The 16,662-nt window shown below is 38.5% G+C and overlaps 1 protein-coding gene and 1 long non-coding RNA gene across 3 annotated transcripts; one reads left to right on the top strand and one right to left on the bottom strand.

The window, feature by feature from the left end:
- Positions 1–17: 17 nt before the first annotated feature.
- LOC133059807 (uncharacterized) lies at positions 18–1,325 on the top strand. Of its 2 annotated transcripts, none has more exons than XR_009693625.1 (2): positions 18–149; positions 861–1,325. It is a non-coding gene; the product is annotated as an uncharacterized LOC133059807 (long non-coding RNA). The 2 variants fall into 2 exon arrangements; XR_009693626.1 differs by having other exon boundaries at positions 143–263.
- Positions 1,326–14,262: 12,937 nt separating this feature from the next.
- LOC133059301 (putative olfactory receptor 2W6) lies at positions 14,263–15,207 on the bottom strand. Its single transcript, XM_061146288.1, has one exon. It carries the CDS (start codon positions 15,205–15,207, stop codon positions 14,263–14,265), a length of 945 nt encoding a protein of 314 aa, XP_061002271.1.
- Positions 15,208–16,662: the final 1,455 nt, after the last annotated feature.

Below are 16,662 nucleotides of genomic sequence, written 5' to 3'. Positions count from 1 at the left end.
GGAACCGTCCAGCTTCTCAGGGTTTGCAGCGTTGGACCAAAGAGAAGAGTCCTCCGAAGGTCCTAGAAGGGCAAGCCGCGCATTACCATAGAGACCGCGGACTGGAAAGGCGCTATCTGCAGTTCCGGGCTCAGCCCCTAGACTCTGAGGTAAGGATGGGGTTTTTTCTGACCTCTTCTGGGTAGGTCCTTGGGCTTCTTCGGCCCCAGTGCGGCGAAGACAGGACCGGCAAGACCCGGGAAGATGCGGAGGTCGTGGGTCAGGTCTGTTAGGCCCTTTCCGGGGTTCTGGCGGGAGCTTCTTTCTGGCCTTCTGTGGCTGGGCCTGCGATTCGAGGTGGGATGGGATGTAGGAGGGCCTGCCTGCTGAAGCCTATTTTATCTTTACCTCTTCTAGTCATGTTTCCACTCCCTCCTCCCCCTGCCCCCGCTCGTCCTTCTTTAGGCCATTCTTTAATATTAGAATTAAAATTTTTTTATTTGGCAAACCGGTTAATAAAGTATTTATTTTGGGTCAGGCTTTGGTTCTAAGTGCAGTATATGCTTTAACTCTACTTCTCAAACAATCCAATGAGGTAAGTATTATCACTCCCCCAGTTTTTAGATAAGCAGCTTGAAACCCAGGCATACTAAAAACTTACCTACAGTCGCATAGCTGCTAAGATGAGGAAAAAAAACCTAAATGATATGGTGCTTTTAACCTCAACACTAGTTTCCTCACGAATTCTGAATCTCTGATTAGAGCTTTAACTTCCTCTTTGCCGTCAGGCTGCTGGGTTCTTTTGTGAGTTTTGTTGATGTGGTACTGCTCCCATTCATGACTTTCTCTCTCTCTCTTTTTTCCCTGCCCTTCTCTTTCAGGCCAGTAACCTAAAATGGAGAGTGGAGCTTCTAAATTTCACTGGTTTCTAAAGCCATATTGCCAATGGACAAAAAATGCAGAGCAGCTCTTGCCCCTTGGCTCAAAATGTCAGTTACTGGGAGAAGGCAGTTATTTTTGATGGGGTTCACAGGGATTTTGCTCCCTTGAGGAGGCCTATCCTGAGCAGCAGGCCCTGGATGTCTTACCTGGAGAGAGACGGTACTGGATATGGTTACGTGATTCACTTAGTAGAGAGATGGTCACAGGAGTGATGGGAGATGGAAAGCCAGATCTGGATGGAGAAGAATGGGTAAGGGAAGGCCAGGGGAGAGAAACAGTGAATGATGTGATTTTCTTAATGGTTAAAGAAAATACTGACAAAATGCCTCATTTGAGATTCTCCCTTTACCGCTTTGTTATTGACTGTATTGATGGTCTTTAAAGTTGCATGCTTTTGTAGGAAAGACTGTGTGTATCGTTTGTCTTTTCCTAAAATGGAATGAAACTTGGGTTTTCCTTTTCACTGTAATCCAGAGAGATTGCTCTTTTGTATCTTTACTGGGATTTTAATTTTAACATGTAAATAATCCTTTAAAAAAAAAAAACACACACAAAAACTATATATTCATTTGCCTGCACCAGGTCTTAGTTGTGGGATATAGGATCTTTGTTGCAGCATGGGAACTTTTAGTTGTGGCATGTGGAATCCTGCTCCTTGACCAGGGATCGAACCTGGACCCCTGCATTACGGGCACAGTGTCTTAGCCACTGGACCACCAGGGAAGTCCCTCCTTTCCTTTTGATGACATTCATACATTTAGGTTCCATCCAGTACTCAAGAAAGGCAGAGTTTGCAATGTGAAATTTTGGCACTGGCTTTTGATTCACTGTTTACTCAACACTGGCCCATAGTCATCCAGCCTGAAAATATCATTCCTTTTTTTTTGAGTCCTGCAAAAGAGGTGGGGAGCTAGCAGTCATCTTTCTGCTTATGAGGTGGATTTTGGTGAAAAAGGAGCCAGAGCATATCTTTAAAATGATGGTACCAAGAGCTGATTTTTAGTTGTTACACATATGACTATTACAAAGAAAAAAAAAAAAAAAAGACCCAAGTGAACACTGGGCTGTACTATACCTGATATATCTATGGGAGGAGAGGCCAACCTTCAGTTTAATAACACCAGCTTTCCCTGTCAGTGCCTTGTACATCTGGGGCAGATGCTAAACAATTCATTCATTTATTCATTTAATTCATGCATTCATTCACACATTTGTTGAGTGTATTTGAAGTGCTATATAATGATTCTGGTACCAAGTATGGTACCTCAAGGTACTTCAGTCTGGTTGGTGAAACAGACTAGAAAATCTGTGATAACAATCCAGTGTGATAAACACTGTGATAGAAGCAGGGACAGGGTTTTGTGGGAGTAGGATCAGAGGTAAAATGGGAATAAAATATTTGGCTTTATGTTTGAGTATATGTATAGGGTATATCAGAGAAAAGGGTTTGAGAAGCATTGTGCTAGACTGAGATTTTTGAGGCAAAAGACTGGAGTCATCCCTAGAACATCATGACATATGATTTGTGTTTAATAAATATTTGTTGTATGAACATTGAAAAAGCCCGTGTATATACTGGTCTCTATTTCAGGTGTTGGTGCTATGTCTGCAGTCTATAGATAGCATCATTGCATAATAGACAGTTGACAATTGAACAGCATAGGTTTGAAATGTGTGGGTACACTTACATGCATTTCTTTTTTTAAAACGTATTGCACGATTTATGGGAGGATATAGAACTTTGAATATGGAGGGTGGACTGTAAAATTACAAGCAGATTTTTTTAAATGACTAAGTAATATCCCATTATATATATGTACCACATCTTCTTTGGCCATTCATCTCTCAATGGACATTTAAGTTGTTTCCATGTCTTGGTTATTATAAATAGTACTAATATGCACATGGGGTGCATATATCTCTTTGAATTATAGTTTTGTCCAGATATACGCCCAGGAGTGGGCTTGCTGGATCACATGGTAATTCTATTTTTCTTTTCTTTTTTTTAGTTTTTTCAGGAACCTCTGTACTGTTTTCCATAGTGGCTGTACTAACTTATATTTCCACCATCAGTATAGAAAGATTCCCTTTTCTCCACACGCTCTCCAGTATTAGTTATTTGCAGACTCTTTAATGATGGTGATTCTGACTGGTGTGAAGTGGTACCTCGTTGTAAATTTTTTTGTTGTCATTTATTTTGACCACATCGTGCAATATATGGGATCTTAGTTGCATATGATCAAACAGGTGTCCCCTGTGTTGGGAACATGGAGTCTTAACCACTGGACCACCAGAGAAGTCCCTACATGTGGATTTTTGACTGAGCAGAGGGTCAGCACCCATAACCCGCATGTTGTTCAACTATACTGTGCTTATATTGGGGCTTCCCAGGTGGTGAAGAACTCGCCTGCCAATGCAGGAGACGCAGAGTCCATCCCTGCGTTGGAAAGATCCCCTGGAGGAGGGCATGGCAGCCCACTCCAGTATTCTTGCCTGGAGAATCCCATGGACAGAGGAGCCTGGAAGGCTATGATCCGTTGGGTTGCAAAGAGTTGGAAATGACTGAAGTGACTTAGTATGCATGTGCTTATATTGAGGATACGGTAAGTCTCCTACAAATGAACAAGTTCCATGAACAAGTTCCGTTCTGAGAGTGTGTTTGTAAGTCCAGTTGTTCATAAGTCCAACAAGTTAGCCTGGGTACACAACTAACTATATACTCAATGAACTGTTTAGTACTGTACAATAATAGGTTTATAATACATTTCACACAAATAATATATAACAAAAAATAAAACATTTAAAATCTTATAGTACAGTACCTTGGAAAGTACAGTGGTACATTATAACAGCTGGCTTACAGGGGCTGGCATCTGTCGAGTCCAGCTTGACAGCACAGGTTCCTGAAAGCGCCACATGACGAAAGAATGAGAAACACTCAAGAAAGTTACAGCAGGGATCAGGGGACCAAGACCACCACGAGGTAAAGGTGCCCAGACTGATCTCAAGCCTGCTTTATTATACTTTTTGAGACTTGCTTGTACATGTTTACATGAGCATAGCAGGCCACGTGGCCTTCAATGATAATCCTGTGCAGTTAACATTTAACATTTTTGTATCCCTGTTTTTCTGCCTCAAAGACAAAGACCCAGTTAATCTTTATGTGCCTCCCAGCCGCCAAAGATAGGAACAGTCTGTTGATGGCTTTCCATCCCCAGGCGTACATCCTGCTTTCAAGATGGTTTTTTGATCCTTCTTTGATCCTTCTTGACTCCTGGATTCCTCCAGGAGTCACATACTGAGTTATGTCCTCTCAGCAAGATTGTTTAATTCTTTTGCCAGGCCTTTTAGTAGGCCTGTCTCCTACAGGCATTGAGTGAACAGGCAAGAACTACTGACTGGAGATGGGAGAGGAGGTGGGAAATGGTAGAGCTGAAGGATTGTCAGCAATAGGAGATAGAGCAAGCTGCAGTTTCACTCACACCTGACATCGATGGCACAGGTTCTGGTTCTGGTTCCTTGCTTTATTCAATTCTGTCTACTTTCTTGAAAAACGATTCCATGATGTCTGGGTCATAGCTTTTTTTCTTGTCATAGATGACATAGTGGCACTGGATTGCATTCTGGATGACTGCTGCAACCTTTGTAAACCATTCTACATTTGTGTCCTATGCCTCAAAAACTACCAGTGCCTCCTCAAAATCCCCTTGCCATTTCCTGTTTTGAATCTCTTCAGTTTTTGAGTTACTTCTTCCTCTTGTCTTTGTCCTTTCTCTGGGCACATTCACATCTTTGAAGATTCACAACTTGAAGGTTTGTATGTAGGGGACTTCCTGTAACTTTATTTTGAATTTTGATGAAGAGATTATTCCTAGAATAGGTAGAATCTATGCCAGAGATTCTACATATTCTTAACATTCTTGTTTGGGAGACAAATATATGACCTAATTAGCTAAGATTTAACAAAATAGTGTATACTAGTACACAGTGAACAGTAATAGAGACAAACTCAGTCCTTATTTGACAAAAGTTGGATTGAGTTAATTGGGAGGTTTCCTATAGAAGGGGTGTTTAGTGACTTATATATAGAGAAGAGGAGTTCAGAGATACACTTTGAAAGAAAATACTGAAAACCTAGCATTCAGAAGAGAATGTATTCAAAGTGAGCTGTGTGACATTAGGCCTGGGCTAAACAGATTCCTTGAGTTGCTCTTGTTCTTGAGCCTCCTTGGTGGGCTCACTGCAAATGTAACCCGTCTTTTAGTCTCATTTTGTTCAGTTTGGAGGGTATTCTGAGGTTATGAACAAAATCCCTCTTTATGTGCTTAAGATTTTCCATTTTATTTTACTACGTATTTTATTTCCTTCTGTTTTCTGTTTCAACTCATTTTCCTTTTCCTTTATCTTTCTTCGATAGCTCTATCCTGGTGTTTCTTAATTTTGTCTGTTGTCATGTCCCTAATATTTAAACAATATTTAGATTTAGAGAATGTCTCACCATAGCTCATTTTTCTTCTTCCATATAATCACCATCCATTTTCCCCCGACCTGAGTGCAATAAACAAGTGACATTTTCTTTTTTTTCTCCCTCTTTTTTTCTTTTCCTCTTTTCTCCTTTCCTCCTTTCTTCTTCTCTCTCTCTTTCTCCTTTAGTGTCCAGTGTTAAGACCAAGATTGGAGGTAGGGAATCAACTGAAAAACTTATCTTTTGAAAATGAGAAGTGACAAAGGGTCATCTTGACAAATTCTCATAAAAATCAAAGTGGAAAATCTACAGAAACATTGAAGGATAAGAATAGACATTATAGGAAGCTGAAAGACAAAGGTAAGAAAATCCTCATTTCAGAACAAAAAGATAAGGATTTAGAGGAAGGCGTGCACATAAGCTCAGAATATGCCAGGTATGAGAAAATTTCAAATGGGGACAGTTTCTTTGAGTGTAGTACAGGTTTTAAAAACTTTTGTCAGTAGTCAGATCTTATTCTGCACGAGAAAATGCATGCCAAAGAGAAACTGAATGTGTTGAATATGGAAAAGCTTTCAGGGTGATTCAGCTCTCACTGTACATAGAAGAATCCACACTGGGGAGAAACCTTGCAGATGTGAAAGTGTGGGGGAACGCTTTCAGCTGAAACTCTGCCCTAATCCAACACTATAAAGAATTCACAGTGGGGAGAAACTGTATGTGTGACTAGTGTTACAAAACCTTTAGTGGGAGCTCAGCTCTATTTTAATAAACACTAGAGAATTCACACTGGAGGAGAACCTGTGAATGTGAGGACTGTGGGAAATCCTTTAAGAAAAGCTCAACCCTATCTAAACACCACTGAATCCATAATGGGGAGAAACCGTTTGAATGTAATAAATGTTGGAAGACCTTCAGTAGCAGGTCAGTCCTTTCTCAGCATAAAAGGATACACAATGGAGGGAAATCCTGAGTGCAGTGACTATGGGAAAGCCCTTAAGACCAGGAGCTGCCTTACCATGCACCAAAAAATCCACTGTGGGGAGAAGTCTTATGAGTGCTCTGACTGGCAATCCCAGTTTAGGCACTGCCTTACAGTGCATCAGAGGATCCACACTGGAGAGAAGCGCTGTGAATGTGCAGAAGTGGGAAGATCTTCATTGGGAGTCCAGACCTTACCAAATGCAAAGGAATCCACATTGGAGAAAGAGAAAAACCCTACCAGTGTGCTGAGTGTGGGAAGTCTTTCAGTTGCAGATCTGACATCAAATATAATTTACTATGGGGAGAAGCCGTATGGTTGTAACCCATGTGGGAAGGCTTTGGTTGGGAAGTCATCTTACTGAACACACAAGAACCCACAGTGGGGAGAAGCCTTATGAGTATCAAGTGTGTGGAAAAGCCTTTAGTTATAGCTTAGGCCTAAGGCACCACAGAAGAGTACATATTGAGGAGAAGCCCTTTGGATGTAGGGTGTAGGAAGGCCTTTGATCTGAGCTCAGAACTTAATGTACACGAATGAGTCCATATAGGAAAGAAACCATATAAATGTGAAAAGGATGAGAAAGCTTTTAGACTGAATACAGATCCCAGTGAACATAAGAGAAGAACACATATTGAAGAGAAACTTTCTGAGTGTGAAAGTAAAAAATTAAGTCCAGTGTTATTTTCTCAGCCACATCCACATTTACCTCCCTGTAACTGACACCAAAGAACCCTTATTATTTTTGGGGGGAACTTAACCTTATTTAATATTGTATCTTGCTTCCTGGTATTCTCAATTGCTTTTATCCTACCCTACTTTTTCCCCATACCTCTTAATAACTTCTAATAATACTTCATTTATAATGTTTTATGATGTGTATTATCCCTTTCCTTGAATATAAACTCCATGAGGACAAAAAACTTAGTCTCTTGTTTACTGATATATTCAAGGTCACTAGAACCTTGTCTGGTAAATGTGGTGTTGGGGAGGCACAGTAAGATATTTTTTGATTGGAATGCTTGGTTTCCATCATATGCTTCTTCAGGGTTGCCTTTCAATGTCTACAACTGTTCCTTTCCTCTGGCTTTTGCTGACTCCTTTTGGTTCCCCTGATCTAAGTTGTGGCTGAGTATCATGGTCTGTTCTTTAGGTAAGCGGTCTTAATTATATCTTCTCCTGATCGTCACTCCAGTCCTGTTAAACTAAATGATGCTCTGCTATCATCTCTATGTCAGCAATATGTTTATATAAACCACACACATGGTATTTCTGTATTCATGGGATAATTTCAAGGCAGATGGTGGAATGGGAAAAATAAATACCTATGTTTATACCACTCTCTTGAAAGTCGTCTTCCTTTTTTTTTTTTTTTTCTCAAGAAGACCTGCAAATCATGTTAATGCTATATTTAAAATATATCCTGAATACATTTCTCACTGTCTCCATTTGGGTCATGTCACACTGGTCACCCTACAGGATAGATGCAGACAGACTACAGAGCAGTCAGTCAGATTATTTGAACATGCAAACCAGGTGCTGTCAAAATTCTCCAGTGGCTTCCCATCACTCCCCACTTTTATAAAACATTTTTGTCATATTTACTTTGCCTGTCTCTGAACCATTTGGAAATGAGTTGAAGATATCATGATACTTATCCCTAAATACTCCAGAATGCTTTCCTGACAATAGTGGCATTCTTTTTCATAGTCACAATACCATTATGATACACAAGAAAATTACTGATTCAATAATACATCTAACATACAGCCCATATTCAAATTTCCCCATTATCCTCCAAAGTCTTATAGCTGTACCATCGATCAGAATTCAATTAAGGTACACACATTGCAGTAGTTGTGTTTCTTTAGTCTAATTTGGAACTATGTGGAAATGGCAACCCACTCCAGTATTCTTACCTGGGAAATCCCATGGAAAGAGGAGCCTGGTAGGCTACAGTCCATGGGGTCACAGAGTCGGACATGACTTAAGTGACTGAAAACAACAACAATGCTGTCTAATGCAATGCTGTCTAATATAGTAGACTCTAGTCACATGTAACTACTGAGCTGAATGCTGTAAATGTGATTGAGATGTGCTGTCAGTTAAAATGCACACCAGTTTTGATTTTGTACAGAAAAAAAGTAAGATATCTCAGTTTTTGTATTGATCACATGTTGAAATAATATTTTAGATATACAAATTAAATGATTAAAATTTCAGCTATTTAAACCTTTTTAAAAATGACTGCAAGAAAACTTAAAATACTTAATATGACTTGGATTTATTGCTTATGTGGTATTTTTGTTGGATATGTGAAACTAGAACAAATCACTCAACTTTTCTTTCATGGCATTGATTGTTTAAATAAAGAGTTGAGGCAATCTGACTTATAGAAAATGGGTCCCCAACCTCTGAGATCTAATGCTTGATGTGAGGTGAAGCTGATTGTGATAATAATAGAAGTAAAGTTCAGAATAGAATGAGCTTGAACCATTGCAATCCCCCTTCTGCACCCTGCCGCCTGCCCCCAAGTCCATGGAAAAGTGGTGTCTTTTATGAAACCTGTCCCTGGTGCCAAAAAGGTTGGGAACAGCTGTTATAGAACCATCCTACATTCTGAATGATCACTTTCAGAATAAGCTTGATAGTATATGAAGTATAAGGCCTCTCAGTTTAGCTCCCCCCACTGTCCCTGTAGAAAGAATCTCCTACAGTTCTACCACTTGTTTTACACTGACTTTCTTGCTCTTTGGCAAGCACGTGAAACATATCTTTTGCAATTCTTGGGAATTCTCTTATATTTTTTTGCAAGACCGACTCCCTTACTTCATTCAGGTCTCTGCTCACATTCACACACTCAGAACTTCCTGACCATCCTTTCTAAATAGCACTTTTCATGATTGTTTCCCCCTCCCTGCTTTGCCTTTCTTTTTTAGATTTCACCTTTATTGAAGTATAAAATTGTAGGATATTTAAAGTGTACATTGTGATTTGATATGTGTATGCATTATGAAAGGATATCACCCTCTTCCCCACCCATCTAGTTAACTAATACACCGTCACCTCACATATTTACTCTTCTTTTAGGGGGAGTGAGAACATTTAAGTTCTCTCAATAAGTTTCAACTATAAAATACAATGTTATCAACTACAGTCACCAGGTTTTACATGAGCTCTTCAGACCTTATTTATCTTATAGTTGAAGTTTGTAACCATTTCCCTCCCCTCCTTTTTGGTCACACCATGTGGCTTGTGGGATCTTATTTCCCCAACCAGGGATTGAACTCAGGTCTGTGACAGTGAAAGCATCGAACCTGACCACTGGACTGGCAAAGAATTCCCCTGGTAACCGTTTATAAATCTTTCTCTATGTCTCCATTCCCTAGCCCCTGTCAACCATTTTTTCTCCTCTTTTTTCTTTTTAATTCCACATATAAGTGATATCATGAAGTATTTGTTTTTCTCTGGCACATTTCACTGAAGGTCCTTCCATATTCTCACAAATAGCAGGATGTCATTCTCATGGCTGAGTAATATTCCATTATATATTCTGCATCATATATACCACATCTTCTTTATCCATTCATACCTGTTGATTGGCATTTATATTGTTTCTATATTGTGGCTACTGTGAATAACACTGCAATGAAAATGGGAGTGCCCATATAATTTTGAGTTCTGTTTTCATTCCTTTGGATATATACCCAGAAGTGGGATTCCTGGGTCATATGGTACTTCTATTTTTAATTTTTTGCAGAACTCATTATACTTTTAAAAACAGTGGTTTATACCAGTTTACATTGCTACTCGTAGTGTACAGAGTTCCCTTTTCTATATATCTTACTAACACATGTTATTTGTGTTGGCTTTTTAATAATAGCCATTCTGACAGGTATGAGGTGATATTTCATTGTGGTTTTAATTTGCATTCTCCTGATGACTAGTGATGTTGGGCCTCTTTTCCTGTACCTTTGGCCATTTGTATGTATTCTTTGGAAAAATATTCAGGTACTCAGTCTATTTTAAAATTGGATAATTGCTTTTTTGCAATTGAGTGTATGAGTTCCTTATAGATTTCATATATTAACCTCTTAGTAGATATATGTTTTACAGAGATTTTCTCCTATTTCATAGGTTGTCTTTGCATTTTTTTTTAAACTGTGCTTTTGGTGTCATATCCAAAAAACCATTTGTTTCCCATAATGTTTTCCTCTAGGAGTTTTTTGGTCAGATCATGAAATTTCAGTCTTTATTTAATCCTTTTCTGAGTAAATTATTGTGAGAGGTGTAATACTTTGAGTTAAATACTGTGAGAGGTCTAGTTTCATTCTTTTGCATGTGGCTGTCTAGTTTTTCCAGCATCATTTATTGAAGAGACTTTCCTTTGGTTATTGCATGGTTTTTGCTCCTTTATTGTAAATTAGGTATCTGTATATGTATGAGCTTATTTCTAGGCTTTCTGTACTTGTTCCATTGATCTATGTGTCTGTTTTTATTACAATATCATACAGTTTTGATTACTGTGGATTTGTAGTATAGTTTGATATCAGGAAGTGTTATGCTTTCTAGTTTGTTCTTTCAAAATTGGTTTGGCTGTTTAGGTTCTTTATGGTCCCACACAAATGTTGGATTGTTTCTTCTATTTCTGTGAAAACTGCCATTGGAATTTTGATAGGGTTTGTATTGAATCTGTAGATTACCTTGGGCAGTAGTATGGGTATTTTAACAATATTAGTTCTTATGTTCTATCCTTGAGAATATTCATGGGTGTTTGAGAAGAATATGTGTTCTGCTATTCTTGGATGGAATGTTTTGTCCATCTGGTTTAGTGCATAGTTTAAGTCCAGTTTACACACAGAGAGTTGAGGGTGAGGTTTGAGGTACTTTTAGATTTTTTTTTTCTTTTTGCTAATGAATTCAGAAAAGACTAAGTCCATCCCTGTCAATTGCTTCTGATACTCTTCCCATATGAGATTCTTAATAGACTTATATAAAAGAAATAATAGTCAAACAGAACTAATTACAGTAGTTACTATTTATTGAGAACTTTAACTACAGACTATACTGAACACTGGGTGAAATATTTTTCTTAATCTTCTGTGTGGCAATGAATAGAACTACTCAAAAGTGATCCTGAGATCTCACTCTAGGTTGCCTAGGAAAGGAGCTAGCTGGAACTGGCGTTTCCCCCTCTTCCTGGCGGGAAGGACTGCACTTAAACTCAGTTTTCCATTGGACCAGTGCCTTACACTCCCTAACAGGATAGGCTCCAACTTTCCAGGTATCCATGGTCTTCAGGTGCCAGGCAGCTGATCTTCCTCAAACAGTTGGCATCTAAACCTAGACTGTCTGGCAACCAAGTAGTCTTGATGTCTCACTAAGAAATGGAATTCAAGTTTACCTTTTGAGAAGGTACAGCAGTTGTGTCAGGACTAGAACAGCTTGACCTTGGTGCTGATTCTCCTCTCCCTGAGATTATGAGAGGGTGGAAGTACTTTGCCTCTTGTTCCTGACTCTTGGTTTCCTGTCTTTCCCCAATAAATCTTGTTCTTTGGTTTTCACTGTGTGATGTTGCAGTATTTATCCTAATGCCTGCTGCACCACATTCTTGCAGCAAATTTATGAATTAGAGATGCTGGGGATATCGAGAGGATGTGGGTAGAGTTTGCCATCTTCTTGGGAAAGAGTGTAAGTAATTATAAAAGTGTGTGTGTGTGTGTGTGTGTGTGTGTGTGTGTGTGTCTGGAGAGCTGGGTGTAGATTGGAGGATTGGTTGATGAAGGAAAAATTGTCCGACCCTATGAAGATGGGGATCCAGAATGAAAAAGAGAGCAAAGTGATCCAGGCCTCAAGAACCTCATGCCGAAGCAAATTCGGCCAGAGTTAATGGGCTGCACGTCCTCTGATGAAGATGGGTGAATTTCAAACTGGAAAATCTGGAAACAAAAATCTGCCACTAAGGGAGACTGAAGGCCGGGCTCAATGGTACAGAATTGTTATGAAAAAGCAAAGGGGAGAGTCAGTTTCCTTATAAGAACCAATGTGACCTCCTTAGCTCTTTTTGATTTTTATTTTACTTTACAATATTGTATGGCCAAACCTCCTTAGCTCTTACTAGAATGTCAGTGCTTATATCTTGAAGGACCGTTTTTCATACACCACCTTGTGGCCGTAAGCCGAAATGGCAGTAGTGAACTTAGCTACCAGTCCTTTCCTGGTCGGGTATGCGAACGGATATAAACTCATTTTTGGAATTTCAGGTTTGGAGATCGTTCTGGGGGGAAGGCCGCGCAAAATGGAGACAACGTTCTGTTAACATTGCAATTGGGGGCTGATGAATAAACTGCAAAATAATGACAATAAAGAAAAGCAATGGGCCATATTTAAGTTCATGAAATGTTTCTTACCAGCAGGACAGCAAGGATGGAAACTTTTCTTTTGATATTTTGGTTGGCGCACAAGAACTTAAAACCCATCATTTTCATGTGGCTACTGTGAATGTGCACTTAAAATATTAGATAAACATACATTAAAGTTATGTTATTCTTTGATGTTATTTCCTTTGATGATACTACTGTATCTTAAAAAAATTATAAATTCTCTTGAATCCTCAACTCCAAAGAAAAACCTGTATTTTTCTAGACTAGTGGTAATAATTAGTGTCTTCTTCAAGAAGTATCTGCTGTTTCTGAAAAATGTCAAATAGCTAATATTATTCTCTCTCAGAAAGGAATTGTTTTTCCTAACAAAGGTTTGCTTTTGTTTAACAGAACTGAAAGTACAGGTGAGAAATAGCCTAATGTCAGTTTTTCCCAAATATTTGATACTTCAGGCAGATGGTGGATTCATTTGCACTTGAAATGACATAGCAGTGGCACTGTGGATGTGAAGACTGTGTCATTTGCAGAGATGATTTTCAGTCTCTGGAATGATCAACTTGTAGAGAAGTTTAATTTATTCTCCAGCATAGAGATCCCCAGATTTTGAATGTATTTACCAATAAAATAAAATAAAAATGGGATTAAACATATGATTATTAAATTTTTGTTTTGTCAAGTAAGAGCATCAAAACCTTTCCTCCAAATTACTGTCTACTACCACTATAATTCAAGAAAAGAAAGAACATTATAAAGTGAAAGTGCAAGCAGGTAGTGTTAAATAAGGAATAACCTTTTATATTGACTTCATTACAAATGGTCAACTTGTAGTTGTTGTTTATTTGTTATGTTGTGTCTGACTCTTTGTGACCCCATGGACTTGTAGCCCAGCAGATTCTGAGGCAAGACTCCTGGAGTGGGTTGCCATTTCATTCTCCATGGGATCTTCCCAACCCAGGAATCCAACCTGTGTCTCCTGCATTGGCAGGCGGATTCTTTCCCACTGAGCCACCAGGGAAGCCCCAGCTTCTGCTCAGTTAATACTTGAGGCAGATGGTGGAATGGGTATTTGTGAGCTGTTAGTCTCCACCACAATGTCTCCTTTGGCAGAATCAGGTGAATGAAAGACTGTTATTTCTAATAAAAGTGATACGTCTGGGAAGAAAAAAGTCAGTACAATTTTATTTTAGAATAGATGCTTATGATAAATAATTTCTCAATATTTTGTATGTTGTTGTTACCACATTTCATATTATTTATTTATCTGTAGTCCCTGATTAATCTTGAAGCTTTTGAATGCATGAATTACATTTTATTTATGTATATTTATTTATCTGTCTCCTTATCATTTATCCCTACATCCTATTTATTTACAGAGTCAGTACCTAGTGCAATTCTTGGTATGTGGTAAACACCCTAGAAATACTCTTTGAATAAATGATTTGATTCATCTTCTGTTGGGCAAGGTCAATATTATATCTTTAGCTCTCTACACTCTGATTTTTCCATCTAATTCATGACTTTGCTGGCCATTTTTTTATCCACAATATTCTCTTTATTGCACTCTTTACATCTTTGTTTCTCAAAGTGTATATCAGAGGGTTAAGACTGGGTGTGACAATTGTGTAAAAGAGAGTAAGGAACTTCCCCTCATTTTGTGAGGTGCTAGTTTGTGGCTTCATGTACATATAAATTACTGTTCCATAAAACAGAGATACTACTGTGAGATGGGAACCACATGTATTAAGGATCTTTCGCCACCTTGCTGCTGACTTGATTCTCATGACAGCTTTAGTGATAACTCCATATGAGATAAGAATTAGTGACAGAGGTACCAGAAGAAATACCACTCCAAGAGAAAAGACAACAACTTCAATTACTTTTGAATAGACACAAGCCATCTTGATCAGTGCTGGCATCTCACAGAAAAAATTATCCACCTCCCGATGCCCACATCTTGGCAACTTCAAAGTCAAAGAGCAAAGAATTAAGGCACTGCCAAGACCACCTAACCAGGCAATCAGCACCATCTTCTGGCAAAGCTCAGGGTGCATTATTACTGTGTAGTGAAGAGGTTGACAGATAGCAGCATAGCGGTCATAAGCCATCACAGCCAAGAGAAGGCATTCTGTGGCTCCCAAGTCAAGGGCAAAGAAGAATTGGAGCACACACCCTCCGTATGTAATAGACTTTTTTGGACCCCACAGATTTACCAGCATCTGGGGGATAATGCTAGTTGTGTAACAGAGGTCCAAAAAAGACAAATTGGATAAGAAGAAATACATGGGCGTATGGAGCTGGGTGTCTAGGTAAGATACAAGAATGATAGTTGTGTTTCCTACCAGTGTTATAATATAGAAGATGAAGGCAACCACAGAGATGATGTGTTCCAGTTGGGGCCGATCAGAAAAGCCCAGAAGGATGAAATCTGTTCTGGAACTTCCATTGCTGGTTCCCATTGCTCCTTTTGCAAAACTAGGAGGCTGTACCATGGTAAGAAAAAAATAGTGTCAGCCTTAGGTAGAACTAAAAACCTCTGAAGTTTGTCATGAATATCCAAAGGCCACTTATTTGCATGCTTTCTCCCATTTTGGAACACCTCTTAACATATCTGCTGTGTTCATCTCCCCAAATCTCTACATATTTAATCATATCAAGTGTAGTTTTATTTTATTTTTTTTATTTGCCATGCCATGTGGCTCCTAGGATCTTAGTTCCTTGACCAGGGATTGAGCCTGGCACCCCCAACAGTTAAAACATGGATCCTAACCACTGGATTGCTAGGGAATTCCCCTGAATGCTTCTAAAAATAATTTTTGACCACTGAGTCACACAGATATTTTTCTTACAAAGCTGTTGAGCTTAAGGTAAAAGTTAAATGACATTTTCCTGTGGTAAGCTCTACGTTTTGCTAAGAGAATCACTTTCTATATTCACTTTCAAACGTCTACATCTCAACCATTATAATTGTAATCATAATTATCATCACAACCAGCATCCTCCTCTTTTCCCCCCTCTTCAACATTACACTGTTGTTCTTGTATTAATTTTGATGTTCTTTACTATCCTGCCCTTTTTTTTGTGCATGTGTTTTTGATGCCGGATAAAAGTCCTTATTAGTACTATTAACTTTTATTCACATGTACAGAGGCTGTATAATTCTTTGAACACCTTTTATAAATGTTATTACACCATCTACGTAGTCTTATTGATTTGTTGCAGAGTTAAAAGTTGAAATAATTCCAAAAGGTTTTGGTCCCCACATACACATGGCAGCAATCTGTGTTAGCTCCTATTTACCTGGCCATTCAGCAAAATTAACCAGGCAGTTAATTGAAACAAAAAGCATTTTATTAAACAATCAATGAGTTATTTTTCCCCATGGAATTTACTAATTGCATGAGTTTATCCTTTAGCTGCTTTGGAACTCTATAGGTAAAACTATCACCTAATTTCATCTCTAAAAGAATATAGATAAGAGATACAATTATATCAGTCTTACTATGAATAGATACAGTATCATATCTTTATTTTTTATTTATGAATTTTTTAATGTATATAATCTTTGACCATAAACTTCAGTCCTAAATGTATACTTTGCACTTATAGTGTCTTTGGGGCCAAGGAATAATTACCTATTAGTTGCAGTTACAGTGAGTTAAAGTAAAGATAAATTACCTACAGTGTACCATTGTTATAAGCATTTTAGTTAGAAATTACACGTTATAATCATGAAGAAAGAACTGTTATTACTAAGTAGTATGAGATAGAGATGCAGTTTTTCTCAATATAAAATGGAAATTTAATTATGAGTGTCCAGTTTTTATAGAGTAGATGTCAGACTAAGTTAAGTACATTGCTTAAGAGCACCAGTTCTTGACTCAGAGTGGTTGGGATCAAATTCCAGCTTCACC

This window comes from Dama dama, chromosome 7, assembly GCF_033118175.1.
Source record: "Dama dama isolate Ldn47 chromosome 7, ASM3311817v1, whole genome shotgun sequence".
NCBI lineage: Eukaryota > Metazoa > Chordata > Mammalia > Artiodactyla > Cervidae > Dama > Dama dama.
The sequence above is the reverse complement of the archived record's forward strand: the minus strand, read 5'-3'. Positions and strand labels throughout refer to the sequence as shown.

Excerpts from the sequence above, each read along its gene's own strand:
- LOC133059301 (XM_061146288.1), bottom strand. The coding sequence starts at position 15,207 with ATGGGAACCAGCAATGGAAGTTCCAGAACAGATTTCATCCTTCTGGGC.